Below are 24,987 nucleotides of genomic sequence, written 5' to 3' on the forward strand. Positions count from 1 at the left end.
GATGAAATGTTAGCACAGTTGTGTCCCAACCTTGTGAACTGTGGAGTTTTCAGGCCTCAAAAGTGACGAGTAACTGTCCCCCCAGGACAGATGAGGAACCAGCCACGCTGAGAGACCAGACTGAGCAAGGGACCACACTGAGGCCCTCCTGTGTTCCCACGCCGCCCCCCTCCCCCGCCCCAGTCTCTAGCTCCTGCACCAAAAGCTTGGCTAGGGACCCTAGTTTGGGCTGCCTAGCGCCTGCACCAAAAGCTTGGCTAGGGACCCTAGTTTGGGCTGCCAGGCTGGGCTCCTATAAACGTCTGTCCAGCTGCAGCCCAGGTGGCCGCTGCCCCTGCCTCCCCAGCCCAACCACGTGGAAGGAGGTCTCTCTCGCTACCTTGATGCCTTTCTCCCGGCCTGACCTTCCTTCCTGCCTTTCTTGCAGCTGATCAAAGAGAAGCTATTAGACCTGCTTGGCAAAGAAGAGGAGGAAGGGAGCCACGATGAGAACGTGGTAAGGGTGGCCGGCAGGGGGCTGCAGGTTGGTTAGTTCCTTGGTGTGTACAAGCCGCGTGAATCCAGATGCCGGTGCCAGGCAGGACGGGAGTGCTCCGTCACACACCTTTCCATAGCTCGAGACCCTCTGCAGCTCCCAAGTTCAAGGACACTCCAGCTGAACCTTGAGCCTCTCTCTGAGACCCATCCTGGAACCCAGTTGTAGACTGGATCTGCTCCATGGATGCAGCGGAGACCAGGAGATGCTTCTGCCTGGACCAGCTCAGCTCCTCCCCGGCCAGAAGCCACGGCCCTCTTCTCGTGCCTTGGGAGACCAAGGAGAGCTCCATGTAGGCCCACTCCTGTATTCTCTAGGTGGCAGAATGTGAGCAGGAAAGCCCCTGTTACTCTACCCCATTTGAACAGGACATAGGGTGTGGGGCCCTCTGAAGTAGTGGTTTTTCAGTAGCTAAGTCGTGTCCCACTCTTTGCAACCCCATGGACTGTAGTCCACCAGGCTCCTCTGTCCATGAACTTCTCCAGGCAAGAATACTGAAGTGAGTTGCCATTTCCTTCTCCAAGGGATCGTCCCAACCCAAGGATCGAACCCACATATCCTGCTTAGCAGGCAGATTCTTTGAAATAGAATAGAAGGTAGAAATAGGTAGAAGCAACAACACAAATAACTGCTGACCTTTGTAAGCCTGGTATGTATCAGGCACTGTGTTGTATGCCTTAAGAGTGACACGTCGTTTCAACCCTAGAGGAAGGGCTGTTCTTATCTCCTTTTTGTATATGAGGCAGTTGTGGCCCAGAGGCCCAGGCTACAGAGCTGGGGGACACCCTAGCCTCCTTCCTACTCTGCCTCTCTTTCCTCAATTCTAAGAGGCAGCCCCTCTTATACTGTCCACACTCTCCTTCCCAGATTCAACCTGTTCCTGGACCGTGGTCTCCACTGAAGGTTGTGGGTATCACCGACTTCCCCCAAGTCAACACCCCAGCCCCAAGAGAACACCGCATTCCATGACCATTGCCGCCTTAAAATCATAACATCCCAAGTGGATCCCAGCCTCCTCCTCCTCCTATCTGGGCTCCCGTTTCTGCTCCAGACACTGTTTCTCCACTCATCTCCCAGGCTAAACATCCCACTTTGATTCTCTCGGGTCCCTGCAGCTTCTTTTTGAACAGAAGACAGCTTCTGTGGAGGGGAGGGCAGTGTGGGTGGAAGGAGCCCCGGGCTCTGGACTCAGCTGACCCACCTGGATCCCAGGGCCCTTCTTCCCAGCTGCGCACCTGAGGGCACATTACCTCCTTCTCTGAGCAGCTGCCGGATCACTGGGACCTCAGGGGGTGCCATCAGATTAAATGAGACCAGGCCCTGGGAAGCAATGAGCTGTGACTAGTTTGTAGTAAGTGCTCAGCGAATTACTCAGAGACTAATTACTCAAGGATGGAGCTCAGGCTCCATCCCCTCACCCACCCTCCCTTCTGCCTTCAGAATGTCTCAGAGACATAGCCTCCTCCTTTGCACCACTCCCAGCCTCATCCTCATCTAATCTGCCCCAAATTCTTGGCACAGAATTCTGCTCACATCCCTCCCAGCCTCCAGCCCTCTGCAGGGCCAGGAATCGCCCAGAAGATTCAAAGGCACCTCAGCCCCGCCCTGCTCAGGGACCCGAGATAAGCCCTCCCTGAGGCCAAGTTCCCTTCCCAAGGTCCTTTGGGGGCACCTGGGATCAGGAGTCAGACTCCCAGCTGAGACCTCCACTGTTTTGCCTCAGCAATCAAGCAGCCCCTCCTGCCCAGACCAGGCCACAGGTGGCCCCTCCTCCACCCCAGGTGGACCCAACAGAGGTCCAAGGATGAGGGTGGGATGGGTCATCCACACCCCAAGGCTACTCACCACTCAGATATAGCTTCCAGTGACACAGCAGGGGGCCTCTGGAGAAGTCCACAGGATATAAATATGGGATATATTGTACAATGCAGGGAATACAGCTACCACTGTTGGGCTGCTCTGTTCCTTATAGATGTGCTAAGTCACTTCAGTCGTTTCGGACTCTTTGAGACCACACGTGTAGCCCGCCAGGTTCCTCTGTCCATGGGATTCTCCAAGCAAGAATACTGGGGTGGGTTGCCATTTCCTCCTCCAAGGGGATCTTCCCAAGCCAGGGATCAAACCTGTGTCTCTTAAGTCTCCTGCATTGGCAGGCAGATTCTTTATCATTGAGCCACCTGGGAAACCCTTAGAGAGAAGGTCAAACTAGCTGTTAGATCCCATCACCAGTAGGCTCCCTCCTCACTCTGGGGGAGCGCCTAGGTGGACAGTGGAGAGGATTCTGAAGGCAGTGAGCCCCCCCCCCCCCCAGCTTCATGCCCGAAGATGGCAACCCAGCACCAGAGGGGTTTGGGGCGGAGCGGCAGTGCCGGGGAGAGCCCACCGTGGGCGGCACGGTTCCCAGGGCCTGGGCTGGGCTGCAGGGACCTTGGGACGTATTTTTGCTGAATGAACATCAACTTTCCTCTCCCCGCCAGAGCACTTGTGACACGATGCCAAACCACTCCGAAACCATCAGCCACACTGTGAACGTGCCCCTGCAGACGGCCCTGGGGACCCTGGAGGAGATTGCCTGCTGACGGCCCTCGGACCCCCCGGCACCGCCACCCCCCACCCCCAAACAGACCTGGCCCGGGACCAGGACAGGGGACCGCAGGCTCAGGTGGGATGGCCCCTGCCCACCGACGGAGAGAAGCAAGAGCCCCTATGCACACATAGCAAACTCTGCTGAAACCTCGCTCCGGCCACGTCTGGCACGACGCGTCCTCGGGCCCCGCCGCCGCGCGTCCGACCCTCTTAGGAGACGTGAGTCCCGCCCTGAAACTGTCTGAGAACCGACCCGCCATCACATCTCACTGCCAGATGTACAAAGCACTGCATGCTGCGACCCCTCACGGCGCCGCGTCCGCGTCTTTCTCCGTCCGCTACCCTCGCGGTGCGGTTTCCAGCAGCCCTGCGCGGGGACCGGGTTCCAACCCCGAAGTGCACCTCCACGAGGCCGCGCTGGAATCCTGCACACTCCAGAGGGAGCGCGCAGAGCCCTGGACGCCGTCTGGTCCTCCTGTCGTCTGTGAAGGTTCTTAACCTGCCCACCCACCGCGCCCTCCGCCTCCCCGGGCCGGCCGCGGGGTGCCCGGGGCCGCCCTGCTCCCCTCCCGGGCCCGAGACGGAGGCGCGGCGGCCGGGGGCGCACACCCGCGGTGCCCACGCCGTCGGCTCTCCCCGTGACACAGCTTGTACAGTCTGATCCTGTCTCTTCGCGGGGGGGCGTTTTTGTTTGTTTGTTTGTTTGTCGGAGATGTGTTTCCTTTCGTTTTCTGAATCTGGGTTTTGATGTTCTAAGGTTTGGTTTGGTTTTTCCATTTTCTCTGGCGTTTATTTATTCGTGCTTCCTTCCAATCACGGTCATATTAAAAGCTGGTCTTGTGGACATGGCCGAGTCGTCTCTGCCTTTTCCCTACAGTCTTTCTTCCCAAGATGTTAGGAAACGGCCAGACCTGCCACTCAAAACCGACAGAATAGTTGATACATAGATAGACATAGATGATACACAGATAGACATAGATGATACATAGATAGACATAGATGAAAGACATAGATGATAGATAGATAAATAGATAGATGACAAATAGGTGGAGAGGTACAGTTTATGAAACACTTACCTTTACAAAACATGTACACTCTTATTCTATTCTATCCTATCCTGCATCTTTAAGCGCTGTTGATCGCAACACTGTAAGTGGCTTCGCCACACCCACAGTCTCAGTGACACTGCCCTGGACCACAAGCATGAAGACAGGGAGGCAGAACTCACTGCCCAGACTGGCAGACCTCAGAGGAGGCCTTCACATCCCTTTCCCTGGCTCCTCCTGAGCCGGTCAGTGAATTTGGTCTGGACACCTGCCCCAGCCTGGCCTCCCTCCCACCCCCCTGCCTTTCCCGTCCCACTCTACAACCCACCCCCTCACCCCCATCCAACAGACCTGCCTCTGCCTTGCAGCCTCCTGAGAGGATGTCCATGTGGGAAAGGAGGTGGGAAGATGCCTCTGGTGGGGTGAGAACGTGCCCTTTCTAGCCCCACTGTGGCGAGAGAGAGCTTTCTGCTCCAGCAGAATGCTTGCCCTCACAGCATCCTGCTAATTCCACAGGGGCAGCTCCTGTAGTCTAATCTTTCACTGCCCCCCCCCCCACCACTCCCAACTCAAAGTCACCCCCAAAGTCATGAAGGAAGACCTACGATAGTTCATACCTCCCTCCTCGGGCACAGAAAGCGCTGGCTGGACAGGGGTCTGGTCCCTGCTTTGCTGTCTTTCCCTCTCCTAACACAACGAAGTGATGGATGAGATCATGCCCCTCTCTGGGCTCCGCTCCCTCCATCTGAAGCTGAAAATAATACCTCACCTGTCTTCACAGATGCTCTCCAGAGGCCCCCTCAGACTCGAGATGCTAGGACCGCATTACTCCCCCTGCTGGTGGGACAGGGCATACCAGCCACACTGACCAAAGCAGGACGGGACCTTTTAGTTTTCTCTCTGCCGTAACGAAATGGCAAACCTAGTGACTTTAAAAACAATACAAATATAGTCCAGGAGGCCAGAAGTCGGACGTGGGTCTCACTGGGCTAGAATCTAGGTGTCAGCAGGGCTATCTTCCTTTCGGAAGCTCTAGAGGAGAAGCTATTTCCTCACCCTTTCCAGCTTCTAGTGTCTGCCCACATTCCTTGGCTTGTGGCCTCTTCCTCCTTCTTCAAAGACCACAACCATGGGTTGAGTCTTTATGTCACAACAATGATCTTCGAGTCTCGTCTTCCTCTAACTCAGATCCTCTCCTGCCTGCCTCTTCCGTTTTGTTTTGTTTTTAGGTAACTAGGTTGTTTTTTTTTTTTTAAGAATATAATTGCTTCAAATAATGCTGTGTTAGTTTCTGCTGTACAATGAAGTGAATCAGCTGTTTGTATACATATATCCCTCCCCTCCTTAGCCTCCCTCCCACCCATCCCCATCCCACCCCTCTAGGTCATCACAGAACTCTAAACTGAGCTTCTCTACTTCACAGCAACTTCCCACGTTTTACACATGGGAGTGAATGCCTCTTCCATTTTGTAAAGACTCTTTGTATTAGACCCAGCCAATATTTCATACTAATCCTCCCATCTCAAGGTTATTAACTGGTCACATCATCCCTGGTGGCTCAACTGGTAGAGAATCTGCCTGCAATGTGGGAGACCTGGGTTTGATCCCTGGGTTGAGAAGATCCCCTGGAGAAGGGACCGGTTACCCACCCCAGTATTCTGGCTTGGAGAATTCTATGGACTATAGTCCACAGGGTCACCAAGAATCAGACACAACTAAGGGACTTTCACTTATACTTTCAAACCAGATATGGAACAATGAACTATTTCAGAATTGGGAAAGGAGTATATCAAGGCTATATATTGTCACCCTGCTTATTTAACTTAAATGCAGAGTACATCATTCAAAATGTCAGGCTGGATGAAACACAAGCTAGAATCAAGATTTCTGGGAGAAATATCAATAACCTCAGATATGGAGATGACATCACTCTTATGGCAGAAAGCGAACAGGAACTAAAGAGCCTCTTAGTGAAAGTGAAAGAGAGTGGAAAAGCTGGCTTAAAACCCAATATTCAAAAAACAAAGATCATGGCATCTGGTCCCATCACATGGCAAATAGAAGGGAAAACAGTGAAAACAGTGACAGACTTCATTTTCTTGGGCTCTAAAAGCACTGTAGATGGTGAGTGCAGCCATGAAATTAAAACACCTTTGCTCCTTGGAAGAAAAGCTATGACCAATCTAGACAGCATATTAAAAAGCAGAGGCATTACTTTGCCAACAAAGGTCCATCTAGTCAAAGCTATGGTTTTTCCAGTAGCCATGCATGAATGTGAGAGTTGGGCCATAAAGAAAAGCTGAGTGCTAAAGAATTGATGCTTTTGAACTGTAGTGTTGGAGAAGACTCTTCAGAGTCCCTTGAACTGCAAGGAGATCAAACCAGTCAATCCTAAAGGAAATCAACCCTGAATATTCATTGGAAGGACTGATGCTGACGCTGAAGCTCCAATACTTTAGCCACCTGAAGTGTGGAAGTCCCTCTCCAAAGAGAAATTCACTCCTCACTACATCAGACTGGAAATAGTCCTTCTGGTGCCTAGACTATAGGATGTAGAAGAACAGAGTGTCTTCAGACTGCTCCTATTGGGGTTGGAAACCACATTAAATGTCTATTCAGTGAGTTGGGAGTCTGTCGGATGCTTCTGCCTCATTCCAGTTTAATAGTTTCATACATTTTTTAAAAATCTATAACTTGAATTGCAATTTGAACTTCCTCATTGGATTTCTGGCTTCCTTTTTAAATTTCTTCAGATCAATCTGGGAAGGAGTGAAGAATATTCTAACAGGTTTGGATTGCTCCAGGCTTCAGATATGTATGCATCCCTTCTGATTAAAGAATTCTGGCTTTGTTCATCTGGGAGCAGGTCTATAAACTTAACTTATTTAAAGAAAAGACTGGAAATCCAAGAGGGTAAATCAATAGCCAGGTACTAATTATAATAATTAACTGGCTGTTGAGCAAAGATACAGTCGTAAGCCTAAATTCCTGGCAGTGGTGGTATTTTTTATTATTATTATTTCAAACAAGTAGCCTTGTGTGTGATCATTTTTTTAGCGACAACCTGAAGAGATCTGGTAGACACAGGAGACTTGGAAAGTGTCATATTTTCTTTTTTTCAATTTTTGGCCACACTCCATGGCATGTGGGACCGGGGTTCAGACCTGCACCCCCTACACGGGAAGGTGGAGTCTTAACCATGGGACTACCAGTGAGGTCCCAGCATCACATTTTCGAGTCACCCAAATGGTGACACAGTGGCTGGGAGTTTGGTACAATCACAAGGTCAAACCACAAGGATGAATTATCAGTGACCTCAAAGGGGCAGACCAACCAATTGACTGGTTGATCAATCAATCAAATAATGGCACATAATCTCAGAAACAGAATCAGCCACAGTTAGGTGAAAGGAGAAAGTATCTGCCAGGGACTGAGCTGGCTGTTTACACACTGTTCTTTTATTGTTTGGTGCCAAGAGAGCGCAGAGTTCTTTTATTTTTCTCTGCAGCTTGGACCTATTTTTATAAAGGTCTTAACCATGCGCACACCTAAGGACAAAAAATCCGCAGAGGGTCTCTAGATGGTTCTTGGTGAGCTGGGAGGGAGAATGGGAGAGGCCAGCCCCAGCCACAGGTATGGTGGTTTAGTCCTTCAGTCCTGTCCGACTCTTTGCGACCCCGTAGACACCAGGGTCCTCTGTGCATGGGACTCTCCAGACAAGAATACTGGTGTGGGTTGCCATTTCCTTCTCCAGGGATTCTTCCCCACCCAGGGATCAAACCTGGGTCTCCTGCATCGCAGGCAGATTCTTTACCAGCTGAGCCACCAGGGAAGCCCAAGTGTGATCTTTTAATGATTCCCTCGGGTGAAGCTCAGCTCAGCCAGCCTGAGCCTGGAACACAAGGAGGAATCTGGGACCTCCTCCTCCACAAGCTCAGAGATTTCAGTTCGATTTTGAGAACTAAGCTTGGAGCAGAGACAAGCGCCTCCAGAAAGCACCAATGAATGAGCTCCCCTGTTACACAGAAGCAAGGAATTGACTCCTTCGGGGGTGGGGGGAGGTGCCGCCAGCCCTAATCCAGCCACAGCCGGGCAGACCCCACACTGCACAGAGCAAGCTTCCTGGCACAACCGGGAGGGGAGCGGGCAACCAAGGAAGCGGAAACACATGAAGAACAAGGGGTCTCCATTCATTGATTGTCTGTTAAGCGCCGGGCACTTGCCTTCAAGGAATTTATCATCTGAGTGGGAATACTGACAAGTAAACAACTCTGAAAGATGGATCTGAAGTTTTGCAGCAGCATATGGGAAGCCGCAGGGGGTGGGATGCTGGAGGAGGCATAGCTGTGGGACTACACGAAGGTCCAGGGGAGCCCAGAAAAGAAGAAAAGGGGGGAAATGTCCAAAATGACACTGAGAGGCTGGTGGACATGTACGGATGCAGGGCCGGGACACCACACTGAGGTACCACTCTGCATCATGGTTGAAATCCTTTAAGTTTCTTCCTCAGCTCTCCAAGTGTCTAGGACTGGATTTCCCAAGCCAAGGGTTGATGTCCTTATCTAATGGCTTTGTCCCCAACCATTTGGGATTCCTAGCATGTGGAATCATTTCGCACATGCATCTGTGTATTCCTAAGGCTGATAGGCTCAGTGTGTTTGGGGCCACAAGTTGCCTGGAGACCATGAAAGGTCAGTGGGAATAAGCCTAACCTGAGAATGAGTAGAAGGGGAAGCTCTCTTAATAACTCAATTTAACCTTCTGTGAAACCTACACTCACTGACTTTGCAAGAACAAAGCGACAGTTGGCAAAAGCTCTGGACAGAGTCAAAAGACTGCAGTTCTGACCTACTTTTGCTATAAACTGACCATATAACTTTGGACAATTTACTTCACTTCTCTGCCTCAGTTTCCCCCTCTATGAAAGATGAGAAGGACTTCCCTGGTGGTCCAGTGGTTAAGACCCCACGCTTCCACTTCAGGGGGTGCAGTTTCAATCCCTAGTCACGAACTAAGAGTCCTCATGCCATGCCACGCAATGCAGTCAAAAAGGTAAAATGTTTTAAATTAAAAAAAAAAAAGTGAGGGGTGGGGAATGGACAAAAAGTCTCTGGTACATATCAACACTAATAGTCTCTGACTCTAAATTGAGAATAGGTGTCAGGTATCCAAGCAGATGTTCCATTTACTTCTCAAAGCTTCTGTTTCCCATCTATATGGATAGAGATGATGATTCCTAGGTTCCAGGGTGAGTATGAGAATTAAATGAGCTAAGGTGTATGTTTTCTATCTTTTCTTCTTTCTTTTTCTTCCTATAAAACACTGATTTTAGCCTTGTTTGGATTTTAAAAAAAGGTGAAAGCTATGAACTCTCTCCCCAAGAAAAAAAATGCACATGGTTCAATAGATGTACATAAACTTTTGCATACAATTTTAGAAGGGTTATGGACCCCAAGGAGCCAGATCCTCTAGGGACACACCCCTGGTCTAGAAAGTGTTAAACTCTCCTCCAAAAGAACTCCGAGGTATCACAAGAGCAACTTTCTCCCCATAAAGGATATTCTGTCCTTTTTCAATTTACAGGAAGAAGGGTAAAAAGATAGGTAGGATTTGATCGATTTCAAGTTATTTTTTCTCCTGCAATTTTTTAAATCTTTGGCACCTGCTGCAGCTTGTGTAGTAGCAAGTTCTCACAGCAAAATGAATGAACAAGCAGGAAAAGAGGATGAACAGAGAACCTTGGAGATGGGATTTCATCAGGTTATTTTGTACGTGTGGAGATCACAAGGGCCAAGGAGACCTGCATACATAGAAAGCAACTGTAGCATCGCTTTGCACACATCCCCGTGACCTGATTCTTCAGGAATATGACCATCGCATCCACTGCATTCAGGAAATGTGTAGGCATGTTCTCTGACTGCTGTTGAGTCCCTAGACAGGCACCCTTGTTGATATCTCATTTGTTTCCAAGCAATACTGTAATAGTGCTTTTTGTTTAAAAAAAAAAAAAAAAGAATAAAACCATCCGGTGCTAATGGCTGTGAGTGATGCCTTGGGATGGGGAGTTTGGATGCCTTGCCTCCTTAAATCTGCTATCCACGATGCCCGGCTTCCGCAGTGGCTCATCTGACTAACTTAGCGCCACCGTGGGCCATTTGTCTTCAGTGTAATTCAGACAGTGTGGCTTCGTTTCAAAAGGAATTCCATCCAAGTTAAAATAAGCCCAAGGGGAAGACACTGGAAGCCACCAAAGAATTCTTAGCTCCACCTGATTTACAGGGAAGAGGGAGAAGAAACAGGTGAAAAACTTCAAAGCACCAGGTGGGGGCCTCTGTCCAGACTTCCTCTCTCCTTGAGCACTTTCTGTGTGCTCACTACATAGCCAGGCACTGTGCTAGGCAGTTTCCTGTTGTTCAGTCGCTTAGTTGTGTCCAACTCTTTGCGGCCCCATGGACTGCATCACGCCAGGCTTCTCTGTCCTCCACTATCTGCCAGAGTTTGCTCACGTTCATATTCATTGAGTCAATGATGTCATCCAACCATCTCATCCCCTGCTGTTCCCTTCTCCTTCTTTCAGTCTTTCCCAGCATCAGGGTCTTCTCCAATGAGTCAACTCTTCGCACCGGGTAACCAAAGTATTGGAGCTTCAGCATCAGTGCTTCCAAAGATTATTCAGGGTTGACTTCCTTTAGGATTGACTGGTTTGATCTCCTTGCAGAGATCCCCAGTGCTAGCCACTGTGGGGGTTCATATATCAAGAGGATGGGGCTCAGAGTGGAGGCAGGCAGAGATGGGCAACAGACTCGCACACAAGAACCTGAGCAGAGAGATGTACAACAGAGACGTACCAGAGATGTACCCACTAGAGAAGAGGCACCGGGACTGTCTCCTGAGGAGGAGCAGGCTCTGGCTGAAGCCTCGAACGGTGGGTGGAAGTTGCCTGGGAGGCAGGTTTGCAGAGGAGGTCCCTGAGCAAAGGCTGGGAGGTAGACGAGGACGCGGGATGTCTGGAGAAGCTGGGGTGCCTGCTGGAGAGAACTGGGCTGTCTCTCTGCTGCCCTCCGTCCACCGTGCCTTCCCATCCCGGGGCTCCTGCCCAAGCGCTGGTCCAGCTATGGAGGCTGGGACACGCTGAGGACAAAGCACAACCTTTCGAGTTCAACAGCCCCATTGGAATCCTAGCTCCACCAACTGTGTTACCTTGGACAAAAGTCCATTTCCACTGAGCTTCCTGGCACCAAACTAGTGCAATAATGAGGGGACCTGTACTTTTTCCCCCTTATTTTATTTCTATAAATTGGAATATAGTTGACTTACAATGTGTTGTTTCAGATCTACAGCAAAGTGAATCAGGTATACGTGTACATATGTCTGCTTTTTTTAAAGACTCTTTTCCCATAGAGGCCATTACAGAGTATTGAGTAAAGTTCCCTGTGCTACACAGTAGGTCCTTATTAGTGAATTTTTAGAAATGACAAACAGGACTTGCCTCGTGGTCCAGGGCTTAAGACTTCACCTTCCGAAACAAGGGGTGCAAGTTTGATCCCTGGTGGAGGAGCTAAGATTCCACATTCCTTGTGGCCAAAAAGTAAAACAGAAGCAATACAGTAACACCTTCAGGAAAGACTTTAAAAATGGTCCACATCAAAACAATCTTTTTTAAAAAATGAGAGCACTTCACTTAATTCTCCCCCATTTCCCATAGAATTTCTGCTGCTTCATCCAAAGCCTGTCCCCTTCTGCTCCTTCTTCCAGCACCTTCTCCTCTCCTCTTCCTCCTTCTCGGCAAACAGTGATGAGGGCACTGGTGCAGACCTCCCAAGGAAGCCCCGGTCATCAGGACAGGCAGGACATGTGCCCACGAGGTGGGCGGGGGCTTGGCACCCCCAGCCCTCAGCGAAACCAGACATGAGGTCATTGTTTCTGGAGCCCCCTCCCCCCACTCTGTACCCCATCCTATACCAGGCGCCTCACTGCTCTATATTATGTCACTGATAAATTATTGTAAGATGGCCTTTAATCGCTCCTCTTACCCATGAGGAACTTGCCTATGAGAGGTGGAATGACCTTTCCAAGGCCAGGCAGCCAGGATAAGGGAGAAAACCCCACTGAACCATCCCTTCCCAAACTATGCCAAACTCCCTGCTCCAAAGGAGGTGAGCCAGACTTGGATGAGAAGCAGCCTGAGTGGCCCCTATGAGAGGTAGAGTGGTCCCCATGAGGGCTCAGGAGGGACCGTGGTTCCCTCTAGAGATATGCCTGGAGCCTGAAAGCTAGCGCTTACCAATACCATGGAGTGAGTTGTGGCTATATTGAGAGAAGGTATCAGGGCCCATTCATTCACCGACTCTACAAACCTAGCTGAGTGTCTACCACTCATTCAGGATGCCTCATTCATATACTCATGAGGTTCATTTGGGCAACTCTGCCAGGTGTGGGCAATGAAGGCACCGATGCATACCCCCCAGTCAGGCCTCCAGAAACGGAGGCAAACCTCCATTTGAAGGTTTTTTGAACTTCAAGTTTTTTGAAGACCACCTGAACTCCAGCCCATGGGGACAGTGAGGAACTCCTGAGATGCTTCTGGCTCCAACATACCACCTGGAACACAGTGATAGCTGAGAACCACACTTAGACTGACAGAGGATGAGATGGTTGGATGGCATCATCGACTCAATGGACATGAGTTTGAGCAAACTCAGGGAGATAGTGAAGAACAGGGAAGTCTGGCATGCTGCAGTCCATGGGGTCACAAAGTGTCAGACATGACTTAGCAACTGCGCAACACTTGTATTAAACTACACTTTATTAGTTGGTTTGTCTTCCCAGGCCTGGGTCAGGAACCAGGCACCATCTCCCAAGCTGCCATCCATTCTCTCTGCCTGTCCATCCAGAGAGAATCCTACAGCTCACAGCCGTCCACCCAGTCACTGAGGTCTTTGCCCTGGCAGTGATGCCTCCATGCCTCCCTGAGGATGGAAGATGGGGAAGAGGAGAGAGCAAGTTACCTGCGGTCTTCAGTCTCTGCTCAGAGAAGAACGGGAAGAAGGTGTGGGCTTTAAACCAGAAGTGAGATGAGGAAAGGGGCTAGGCAAGGGGAAGAGAGACAAGTCAGCATGTTAACTAGCCAAGAAGCCCCTAGGGGAAAAAAGATTTTTTTTTAAAGGAAGAAAATGACCCCTAACAAGTTATCTATCTAGCCTCGCTATTTTAATGATGGAGATACAGAATAATTTGCTCAAGTTCACCCAGGAGTCAGTGGCAAAGGCCTGGAGCCCTGAGATCCAGAGTCTCAATCCAGTTCTCTCTTTCTACACCACGCTGCTTCTGCAGACAGTGATGCCACCATACAGGTGTCCGGCCCTTCAGGGTTTACACAGCACTGTCACACCCATCACCCATTTATCTGCCATCCCCCCGGCTGCCCTGTAAGTTAGATTGAGCCAAAACTGTGTTCCCTATATTCCAAATGAAAAACTGAAGCTAAGATGAAAATTGTTTGCCCACGGCCCACAGCTTGCAAACAACAGAAGTGCGCCTACACGCCATTCTCCCCGGCTACCAATGTGGGTCTTTCCACTGATGGTAACTGTAGTTTGTAGGCTCTTTTAGGAACATTACCTTATTCCAGTGTTCACACAAGCAGCCTGAGGATGATAAGCAAGATCCTGTGGTCCTGGGGATCCTAAATACCCAGGGGTTCCAAGTTTGGGTAAACAGTGTCCTCTAGGATGTCAATGTCAAAGAGCCCAATGTCAAGGAGTGCCCTTAGAGGACCTCAATAGATCCATTAAGTGAGAGGGGTGGACTGGCTTGTTCATCTCTTCCATTAGACTGAGACCCTTAAGGGCCGAGAACGGGGTCTCCACCACCTCTGAAGCCCAGCACCCAAGACAGAGCCTGGCACAGGTAAGTTCTCAGGTGTGCATGTGGAGGGAATAAACAACAGCTTTCTTACTTTCTGCAACCACTACCCTCTGGGGCCACCTCTCAGAGACTTACTCCCAGCATACAAGAGAGTCGTTCTTTGACTTAGCCCTGTGGAATCTGCTTCTCCCATCCCAGGGTGGTACCCCCAAGTCTTCAGATTCCTGCCTGAGCCTGCATTCACCCTTCCTGATTTTACAGATGTGCGCCCTCTCTGGCTGAGCCTGAGAGGCTCAGTTCCTGGGGCTCAAATCAACATGTGTCCAAAGCTGTGGTCATCCTCAAGGCCCACCTTTGACTTTCTCTATGTCTGCAGTCCTTTTCAGCTCCTCTCCCTCACTGGCCACATATCACCTGTCCCTGGGCCTCCTCCACAGCCCCTCACCCCCAGCCCCTCTCCTGTCCATCACCCGTACAACCGTGCACGTCCACACCTTCCATCTCTCACTGGACTCCTGCCAAGGCTTCCCCACTAGTCCCCCACTGCCTCTAGTCCATCCCCCTTCCTTCTACTCTTGTGGTGACATCTGATGCCTTCCTGATGACCTCACCAGTTTTGTCACTATCACATCCACCTTGGGTTCTTGTGCTCCGGCCACCTGGGGGAATTTCACCTGCCCCACATTCTGTCCCCTGCTGGTCTCCCATCTAGATATGGGAGTAAAGGGAGGTAGGAGGCTCTACAGAGTGAAACTCCCATCAGAAGAGGCTGGGAGGCTGTAGGACTGCTTCTCCAGGAACTCCAAAGACCTAGTCCAGTGACCCAACAGATGCTCATCTGACTCTCTTGCCCCTGACTATGGCTCCCAAAGGCCATGTTGTGGAAAGGAGGTGAGCAAAGGGAAGACTGACAAGGTGGGTCTCCAGAGAACTCACCCATGCTTCAAGCAGGGAACTTTTTTGACCTGTTGTACTAGACAAAGATGCCACAGTTAAGAAACAAAGTTACTAGACCCTGATCCAACATAGGCAGATCTTGAAAGAGCCAGGCTTGACTCTGTGACCTCCAGTGACTTGTTTATTCTCCCTAAAACTCAGTGTACTATCTGCAAATACATTAGTAGTAGTGAGCAGATTAGAGTGTGAGGCCATGAAATGATGCCTGGGATAAGATGTGAAAGTAGTGTGAAAGTGAAAGTCGCTCAGTCGTGTCTGACTCTTTGCGACCCCATGGACTATACAGTCCATGGAATTCTCCAGGCCAGAATACTGGAGTGGGTAGCCTTTCCCTTCTCCAGGGGATCTTCCCAACCCAGGTTAGCTCCCTGCTGTGATCCTAGTTGGAGCAAGGGGGTCCAACCCACATTACTTACCAGCTGCCCAGGCCCTGGGGATCTTGAGTTATCTTCATGGCGCAGATAACAGTATCCTTGAGGTTGGGATTCAATAAGTCTGGGGTGGGAGGCAGAGAAACAGGATAAAGGAGCAGGAGGTGGAGTTGGACATCCAGAGTCTGGCTGTCTGTCATTCTCACACACACACACCCTCCTCCATCCTAACTCCATCCCTGTCTCTCAAGCCCTCTGAAAGCACAGGCCTTACTCCATCACTTCCCCCATCAGAAGCCATCCCCCACCTCTTCCCACAGCTCTCCGGACAGTGTCCCACCCGGGATTCTAAATCAGATTCATGGAGGGCCACTCTCATCACCTTCCCCACCCCACGATCCGTGGTGGACCCGGCAGGCAGTGGGGGTTCCCACTCAGACATCAAAGTAAGAAGAGCAAATAAGGCCAGAGAGGAAGCCCCAGCCAGCCCCAGGCCCAGGCCCCACCTACCGGAGCAGTACATATGGCACAAGTTTGGGACATTGGGGTTAAGATTTTTGCACCACTTTCGGCTGTTGATCTGGAAGATGCCGCTGTTGGTACTTCCATCAGCTTCGTGGTCCACGGCACCTGTGTTGAAGCCGCTTGCGAAGTAAGCAAGACAGACCCCTGCATAGGGTGGAGACACAGGCCTGCAGGTGGGATGATGGAGGCCAACCCAGACCAGAGGGCTCACAGGGTAGATAGACCCTGTGCATCAGCTCCTCCAAGCCTCAGCTCGTGTTTCCAGTAGATCAGGGCTGACACCCTCTCGCCTCCTTGACAAAGGAATCCACTGAAGCTCAGAGGGCCAAGTGACTTACCCCAGGTTATACACAGCTACCACACAGCAGGAGTCCGCAGGTCTCCCGACTTCCTTCCTGCCGTGTTCTCTCGGCCTCATCGTCCGCATGTAGCGGGACCCAAGAAATGCTTGTGGTGAGTGAATGAACAAGAGCTCACTCTTTAGAGCCATGACTGGGAAGGCACAGGTGGGACCAAGAGAAAGGGCTGGAACTAGAGAAGAAATGAGTCCAGGGGTGGTTGCACCTCTTAGGGTCTCAAAACTTCCACCAGCTTGAAAAGTTTGGTCTTACTTAGCTTTGCTCCATGTGCCCTAACTTCACTGGCAGTGTCTGATCCTAGTGGCGGTGATTCCATTAAAGGCAGGAAACCATTCTTTCCCTGTGGCACCCAACTTACCAGCAGGAGAGGATATAAGGGAACAATTCTGCTTGGCCACCTGTCGCCTACCCTTCCAGGTTCCTATGCAATACTGACTCAGCGGACATGAACTTGGGCAAAGTCCGGGAGATAGTGAGGGACAGGGAAGCCTGGCATGCTGCAGTCCACTGGGGTTGCAGAGTCGGACATGACTTGGTGATTCCACAACAACAACCTTTCACCTGCCTGCTGGGTATATACCCCAATCCTGGGCGTCCTCCACCTGTCAGCTCATAGGATCCTGATTTGAAAAATGAGAACAGAGGCTCCCAAGGCCACAGCCCTTGAGTGAGGAGGAGGGAGGGGGAGCAGGAGGGAGACATCAGGGTCCTTACAGTCAGCCAGGCTGTAGCCCCGGTATCCCTCCAGGCCGAAATCCTGAAGCACCCTGGCCAGCTCGCAGCGACTGTAGACCCTGGCCTGGCCGAAGGAGAGCAGGCTGCTGAGGACAGAAGCCAAGGCCAGCAGCACGATGCCGGGAGGGCAGGGCCACCTTCTGGGAGCCCAGCTCCCGGCTTCCATGCGGGCAGGGGGGCACAGAGCCCCCACCACACTGGTTCAGAGCTAGGCTTTGAGATGGCAGGCGGCTCACAGAAGGCTATCCCTGGAAGAAGAAGGGAAACAGAGCCTGAGTGGACGGGAAAGTGGGGAGGGGGGCTCAGGCAAGGCCAGCCTGCCCCCTTGCCGCCCTGGTGGAGCACCAGCCATGCCCCCAAAGAGCCCAAGAGGGTTCCCCAAGGTCAGCCCCTTTCCCCTTCATTTATGCTTTTTTTTCCCTTTATTTTTAATTGGAGGATAATTGTTTCAATATTGTGTTGGCCTCTCCCATGTGTGCCTGCGTGCTAAGTTGCTCCAGTCATGTACGACTCCATGCAACCCTAATGGACTGTAGCCCGCCAGGCTCCTCTGTCCATAGAATTCTCCAGGCAAGAATACTGGAGTGGGTTGCCATTTCCTACTCCAGGGGATCTCCCTGACCCAGGGATCTTATGTCTCCTGCATTGGCAGGTAGGTGGGTCCTTTACCGCTAGCGCCACCTGGGAAGCCCAGCTTCTGCCATAGAACAACATGAATCAGCCATAAATACACATATGTCTCCTCCCTCTTGAACCTCCCCCCACCTCACACCCCATTCCACCCCTCTAGGTCATCCCGGAGCACCAGGTGCTACGTAGCAGGTTCCCACTAGCTGTCTATTTTATTTAATACACACGTTAAGGTGTGTGTTTCAGTGCTCCTCTCTCAATTCGCCCCACCCTCTCCTTCCCCAACTGTGCCAAAAGTCTGTTCTCTCTGTCTGCATGTCTATTCCTGCCCTGCGGAGAGGTTCATCAGTTCCATATTTCTATAATAAATTCCATATATATATGTATGTTAATACAATGCTTGTTTTTCTCTTTCTGACTTACTGCACTCCATATGACAGACTCTAGGTCTATCCACATCACTACAAGTGACCCAGTTTCATTCCTTTTTATGGCTGAGTAATATTCCATTGTCTGTATGTACCGCAACCTCTTTATCCGTTCATCTGTCAATGGACATCTCAGTTGCTTCCATGTTATAGCTATTGTAAATAGTACTGCAATGAACATCAGGGTACATGTGTCTTTTTCAATTATAGTTTTATCAGGGTATATAGCCAGGAGTGGGATTGCTGGGTCATTCCAATCCTGCTTTGTACCCTCCTGTCCCAGCAGCTGAGAGAAGAGGAGGGAAACCAGGGAGAAGACAAACATGTTCCAAGCTCCATACTACATGTCAGGCATGGGACTTCCCTGGCAGTCCAGTGGTTAAGACGCTGCAACACAGAGGGAGCAAGTTTGATCCCTGGTCGGGAAACTAAGATCCTACATGCCAGGCATCACTGAGTCCTAAAGCCCAAGATTTCATAACTCAGAAGGGACAAAGTTTGCAGATCTTAGTTCCCCAACCAGGGATGGAAGTCAGAACCACCACAGTGAAAACTCAGAGTCCTAACCACTGGACTGCCAGGGAACTCCCAGAAGGGACAGAATTTGGACTGAAACCAAAGTTTACGTGACTCCAAAGCCCCACGGGGATTTGGCCATAAGCAGATGTTCCCATGTGGCACTGGTGGTGAAGAATCAGCCTGCCAATGCGGGAGACACAAGAGACTCAGGTCCTATCCCCAGATCAGGAAGCTCTCCTGGAGGAGGAAATGGCAACCCACTCCAGTATTCTTACTGGGGAAATTCCATGGGCAGAGGAGCCTGCTGGACCACAGTCCAGGGGGCCTCAAAGAGTCAGAAATTGAGCAACTGAAGACACACACAGAGAGATGTTCCCAGAGGGAACGGCTGAGCAGAGGCATCAGTGTATATCGATCCTGCAGCCCCACGGCCATGAAGCTCTCTCCAGCAAGAGCTTGGTAGACCTCCTGGCCTGAACTGAAGACAGGTTTCCCCCTAGAGCCCTCCCTACTGCAGCCTCTCAAGTGGAAGCTGCTCTCTCCCACACAGACCCTCTCCCAGGCCAGGCAGGCGGTGCTGAAAACTCTCCTCCATGCCCGCCACCCTTCTAAACCATCTCCTTGCTAAAGCCCTGCCTCCCTCGAAGCTCGTCTCACCCCGTTCGGTTTGCCCTCCACGCCTCTCATCACAGGCTCTGCGGGTCAGCCCCCAACATCACAAAGGACGTTTGCACCTGGTTACAATCTTGACCTCCACTCCGTCTCAGCGATCGGCTCCCACAGCCTTGTCATCCCTGCGTCCCGTCATCATTGCACATCCCCCCAACCTCTGCAGCCTTCTAGCCCACTTCTGTCTCTCCCTGACCATCTCCAACATAGCTGTCTCTCATGACCTCCGTCCTGCCACTGGCCCTCCACCTTCATAAACTTCAGAAAAGAAACCCAGCCACAGGAGTGGGTATCCCTGCAAACGGGTGGCCTCAAGCCCAAGGGTGATGAGACAAAGTTGTGCTTTGCGGCAAGCCTTGTGTCAGCAGGAAGCCCACCTCTTTGCTTTATGTCTCTGATGTGAACACTTTTCTAGCTTCATTACCTTCCTCTATAAAATTAGGAAATTAATAACACCCGCTTCATCCGAAGGTTGAAAGAATGAATGAGAAAAAAAAGGCACAGACAGAACTGTGCTCTTTGCACTAGAGCCCAGCTGGTTGTTCTTTCTATTACAAAGAGATGCTGGCACAGGTACTGATGGTCAGCTTTCTCTCTCCTCTTTTGCTTAAACGGTACTCAGGACCTTCATTACTGTCCTCGAGTTTCCCTCCCTTCCCTGTCCCACCTTACCTCCTGCCTCACTGAGAAAAACAAGGTGATCCCCTGTGAGATGTCCTTCTTCCATCTGCCTTCACCCCACCCCACTCACAAATGCATCCATCCACAGCCTCAGCCGTCCTCACAGAGAAGGTGCCTCTACGCTGATCTGGACCCATCTTTCCTCTAGGTTCTGCATTTCATCCTTCCCCATCTCTCAGCCTTGTTCCACCAGCCACTCCTCTCTCAGCATCACAGCATCTCCTCTCCATCGGCTCCTCCTTCCTGATGTACGGACGTGCTTAGGTCTTCAGCTCCTAAAATACCTTCCCTGGACTCTCTCTCTACTGACCTCTCCCTCTCCCTCTCTTATCCTTTAAACATCTACGCGAAAATCGCAGATTTTCTCGCCTCCTATTTGTTTTTCAACCCAGTGACACTTAGCATCGCCATCGCGACCTCTCGCCTGACACCATTCTGCCCAGTGGTGCAGTGGACCCTCTCGGGCTCCTGTCTCGCAGGGGCTCTCAGCAGCCTTGCATTCTGCTGCCCGCTCCACCGGGTTCACACTCTTACCTCTCCCTCCCTCTGCCACCATGATGCTTCCCTCGGATTCCCCTTGTGGAACACACTTCCGCCCAGGTCTTAACTGCTGATACGCTTCCTAGGCATTTCTGCCTTGAGCTCTCCTCGCTCCCACTTCAGGAAACACTCTTGCGAATTCCCTGGTAGCCCAGTGGTTACCACTCTGTGCTTCCACTACAGGGGACACAGGTTCGATTCCTGGTCCAGGAACTAAGATCCCACATGTCACAGGAGGCCAGGCAAAGACAAAACAAGGGAAACCTTCTTGGCAGGCTGCAGGATGCCTGAGCATGCCTGTACCTACTGCCCCCTATAGGATGACGGCTCCTATTACATCTTCCCCAGAGCTGCGGACCTCGCAGCTAACTGCCTCCTGACTGTCTCCACGTGGGTAACACAGGCACCTCCTGCTCACCACATCCGAAGTAGAACCGATGGTCCCACTGTTTTAGCGCTCTTTTCTCTGTCTTCTCTTCTTGGTTTAAAACATTCTTGGCTTTAAACTCATCATATTTTATGTTTTAAACCTATGGTTATCCAAACTAGCGATATAAATGTCATACTTCACTCCTTCTCTCCATCACAACATCTTTCACTCATCCGCAACCCATCAATCCTGAAGTGCTGGTGAGGCCACCTTCCCTCCAAGAGCAACGTCTTTCCCTTAGTTCAGACCACCCTCCTGGTATGCTGATGGTCTCCTTGCATCTAGTCTTGACTCTTCTCCCAAACCATTCTACACACATTCACCAGACTGAAGGTTGTAAACAAAAAGCCTGGCCAGGGAACATCCTTAGATGGTGTCCTTCATCACTGCTCCTAAGTGTGGCCCACAAAGACCCTGGTGACCCAGGTTTGCTGACCTCTCCGAAGCTCCAGTAATGCCATGTCAGGGCTTCCCAGGGGACTCAACGTTAAAGAATCTGCCTGGCCAAGCAGGAGATGTGGGTTTGATCCCTGGGTCAGGAAGATCCCCTAGAGAAGAAAATGGCAACTCACTCCAATATTCTTGCCTGGGAAATCCCATGGACAGAGGAGCCTGGTGGGCTACAGTCCATGGGCCCGCCAAAGAGTCAGACACGACTTAACGACTAAACAACAATAATGCCATGTCATTTGCTCATGATGAACCTGCCATCTGAATGAGAACGCATTTCCTCCCCTTTACATGCCTCACTCTTACTCATATTTCAAGGGTCACATCAGAAGTGAGTTCCCCAGTGAGGCGTCCCCAGGAAGCCCCCGGCCCCCTGCAAGACTCCCAAAGCACCGTGTTTCTGCACATTAGACTGTAAAAGACATCAGCCTTCCCCCACGACAAGGTGAGCTTCCAGAGAACAATGGTGCTCTTATGCCTCTTCTTATCCTGAGAGTCAAGCAGAGTTGCCGGCCTGGAGTGGCTGATCAAATGGGCCCTTCTCCAGACTGAAGTATACTGAAGTCATGTGCTCGGCGCATGAGCCCTTCTCATCAAAGTGTCGGGGGTGAGAGGGAGGCAGACACCCTTCTGAGTTCTTAAAGTGTGACAGCCGCTATGCTGGCCCTTTTCTGGCTGTTTTCTGACTTAATCTCATCTAATCCTCATAACAATTCGAGGGGCGGGGAGGATTACTATCCCCAATTTATAGATGAAGAAACTAAGCTGACTGTTACACAGAGACTGTTTTTGCTTTTTCGGTAGCAAGAGTTATTTCAAAGTAACTTCTTCCTGAGCCTTCCCCAGCAGGTCTAGAGGTGGAAGGAGTCAGGTCTGGTGACTCAAAGACCAGAGAGCTGCCAGCATGGTCTCCCCTTTATTCTCTCTCTCAACTCAGCGCCCCCATCCTTACCAGCCCAGTATCCCCTCACCAGCTCTGACACCACCTTCATTTTCCCACGTCCCTGTCTGGTCAGACCAGCCCCGGGCCCTGGTTAACAGCTGCAGGAGGAGGGGGAAGGCGGCTCACTGACCGTGTCGTCCTCACCAGAGCTGACGCAGCAGTGACGGTGGCGGTGGCGGTAACAGCAGTGGCCCGACACCCGGCTTCAGCCCAGGACACGCCCCATGATACTGATGGGGCCCCTGGCACCCGGCTGGAAAAGAATGATGGGAAACTGACGCGGGGCCTTCTGGAACTCCCCAGTTCTGTGAGCTCATCTTCTAGAACCATCTTCACCCACTGAGCTTTGATAGCACCCCCACCTCAAGCCCCTCAGTCTCAGGGTCTGGAGACCTGTTCAGAGTATCTCAGCTCACCCCTTCTTGCCCAACTCTGCCCCTACACACGACTCTTTGAAGAATGGCTTTTCCCCTCCCAACAGGCCTTCTGGGGGTTACCCAGAAATGCTGATGCTGGCGGGTGCCCACCGTCTCCCCAGGCAGCTGACCTTACCATCCCACTCTTCTGTTCTTCTTCCTGATGCCAAGCCACAAACCACCCCTTTCTCCATCTTCGTGATGACAGTGGACAAGCCCAGGACAAAGGTGATGCTGCCGACTCCAAAGCTTGTGGGCCAGAGAAATGAAATGGAAAGGAACCCATGCCCCAAAGCCTTAAAGGAATGGACTTTGCAGTCAGGCTGATCTAAGAATGAATACAGCCGCCAGTGACTACTAGCTGGGTGTCCCAGTAAAAGTGACTTAACCTCTCTGTTTCCTTAATTCTCAAGGGGGAATAGCAAGACAGGAAATAACTCTAAAGGTGCACAATACACAGGATCAGTTACTACTAAGAGCAGAGCACAGCCAAAAACATGCCCAGCGGCTCCTGTCCATCCTGTGTGCCTCCCCCCAACCACAGATGAACCAGATTAGAATCGAGGGTTGACCTGTGGTTGCATCAGGATCTCCTTTTTTATCTTCTAATTTTATTGTGGTAGAAACCCTTAACATGAGATCTACCCTCAACAAAATTTTAAATGTCTAGTACAGTGTTGTTGATCGTAGGCACAGTGTTGTGCAGAAGAACTTCAGAATTTCTTCATCTCATTTAACTAAAACTTTGTGGCCATAGATTAGTGACTCCCCATTCCCTTCTCCCCCAGCCTCTGGCAACCACAATTCCACTCTTTGATTCTATGAACTTGACTCTTTTAGATACCTCCTATAAGTGGAGTCACATAGTATTGGTCTTTCTGTGACCAGCTTATTTCACTGAGCATAATGTCCTCAAGGTTCATACACATGGTCACATGCTACAGGATTGCCTTCCTTTTTAAGGCTTAATAGTTATACCATTGGATGTATATACCACATTTTAAATATCTATTCATCTGATGGACATTTTGCTTGTTTCCACATTGTGGCAATTGTGAATAATGCTGCAATGAGCATAGGAGTGCTAATATCTCTTTGAGATCCTGATTTTAATTCTTTTGAATAAATATCCAGAGGTGGCCTGGCCAGATCATACAGTAGTTCTATTTTTAGTATTTTGAGGATACTGTTTTCCATAGCAGCTTCAGCATTTTGCATTCCTACCAACAATACACAAGGGTTCCAATTTCTCCATGTGTTTGCCAAAATCTATCTTTCACTTTTTTTTATAATCATCCTGACAGGTGTGACTGTGGTTTTGATTTGCATTTCTCTAGTGATTAGAGATGTGGAACATTTTTACATATGCCTGTTGATCATCTGTATGTCTTCTTTGAAGAAATGCCTCTTCAGCATTAGTATTCTTAAAAGCTTCCCTGATGATGCCAATATACCACCAAGGCCTGGGCCTTTGTCCAGGGGAAAGTTCCCTGGACTTGAGCTAGAAAACCTGAGCTCAATGTCTTGGTCTGCCCCTAACTGGCTATTTATTCTTGTCCAGTTAACCTCCATTTCCTCATCTATAACATGGAGTCATTACCCTGCCCCTCCCCTGGAACCATGATACTTAATCTCCCCAAGTGTCATTTTTGTCCTCTGTAAAATGGGCATAATCCTCCCTCACTGTTATGCTCACCACTTGGATCAGTACATCTTAGCTATTGCTTTTATTGTCTGGCCCTGGGTGGTGATTCTGTCTGGTTGAGTTTTGGGTTTTTTTTAACTGTATCAGCCTGCTTTTATTATTTTATCACTTCTTTTTATTGAGTCATCTTTCAGCTTATTTTTATTTTACTGTATGCTTTGTTATTTCCCACTTGACTTTTATTTTTAAATGGAGAAGAAGAAACAGCAGCTCAAAAAAAAGGTTCTGAGGGCAGATAAGGCCCTAGTTGACGATTGGTGGGTCTTTATTTCTCTGCTGAGCTCAACACAAGTCTTCCCGGTTTCCCCAAAGGGAGATCAGATTCTTGACCACATCCCAGCAGAGATTTCCCCACTGGCTCCCTTCAGGTTTAAGTTCCCCTAAAGCATCTTTTGGGCTTCCCGGGTCACTCAATGGTAAAGAAGCCACCTGCCAATGCAGTAGATGTGGGTTCAATCCCTGAACTGGGAAGAGCCCCTGGAAAAGGAAACGGCAACACACGCCAATATTCTTACCTGGAAAATCCCATGGACAGAGGAGCCTGACGGACGGTCCACAGGATCACAAAAGAATCAGACACGACTTAGCAACTAAA

The 24,987-nt window shown here is 50.4% G+C and overlaps 2 protein-coding genes across 5 annotated transcripts in view; one reads left to right on the top strand and one right to left on the bottom strand.

The window, feature by feature from the left end:
• Window positions 1-3,965, top strand: part of ASIC2 (acid sensing ion channel subunit 2) — a 1,193,713-nt gene extending 1,189,748 nt beyond the window's left edge. For 2 of the 3 annotated variants that reach the window (XM_070478700.1, XM_070478699.1), the window contains exons 9-10: window positions 428-496; window positions 3,013-3,965. In XM_070478700.1, the coding sequence (XP_070334801.1) occupies window positions 428-496; window positions 3,013-3,114 (171 nt within the window). In that variant the 3' untranslated portion in view covers window positions 3,115-3,965. The remainder of the gene's footprint in view (window positions 1-427; window positions 497-3,012) is intronic. The other variant, XM_070478701.1, reaches the window with a different exon arrangement.
• An 8,990-nt stretch (window positions 3,966-12,955) lies between these two features.
• SPACA3 (sperm acrosome associated 3) lies at window positions 12,956-22,545 on the bottom strand. 2 transcript variants are annotated; one of them, XM_020899800.2, is made up of 5 exons: window positions 22,402-22,545; window positions 16,961-17,229; window positions 15,873-16,031; window positions 15,408-15,486; window positions 12,956-13,136 (listed from the first exon to the last, which is right to left on the bottom strand). In XM_020899800.2, the coding sequence occupies exons 2-5, from the start codon at window positions 17,145-17,147 to the stop codon at window positions 13,070-13,072; spliced, it is 492 nt and encodes a 163-aa protein (XP_020755459.2). In that variant the 5' UTR covers window positions 17,148-17,229; window positions 22,402-22,545; the 3' UTR covers window positions 12,956-13,069. The 2 variants fall into 2 exon arrangements, with proteins under 2 accessions (XP_020755459.2, XP_020755460.2); XM_020899801.2 differs by having other exon boundaries at window positions 22,416-22,445.
• Between the last annotated feature and the right edge of the window lie 2,442 nt (window positions 22,546-24,987).

This window comes from Odocoileus virginianus, chromosome 17, assembly GCF_023699985.2.
Source record: "Odocoileus virginianus isolate 20LAN1187 ecotype Illinois chromosome 17, Ovbor_1.2, whole genome shotgun sequence".
Taxonomy (NCBI): Eukaryota; Metazoa; Chordata; class Mammalia; order Artiodactyla; family Cervidae; genus Odocoileus; species Odocoileus virginianus.

Coding starts and splice junctions, on each gene's coding strand:
- SPACA3 (XM_020899800.2), bottom strand. CDS start 17,147: ATGGAAGCCGGGAGCTGGGCTCCCAGAAGGTGGCCCTGCCCTCCCGGC. Junction 15,487..15,872: donor GTGCCATATGTACTGCTCCG/GTAGGTGGGGCC, acceptor CTCCCACCCCAG/ACTTATTGAATCCCAACCTC. Junction 13,137..15,407: donor CCCCAGGGCCTGGGCAGCTG/GTAAGTAATGTG, acceptor TTCCATCCTCAG/GGAGGCATGGAGGCATCACT.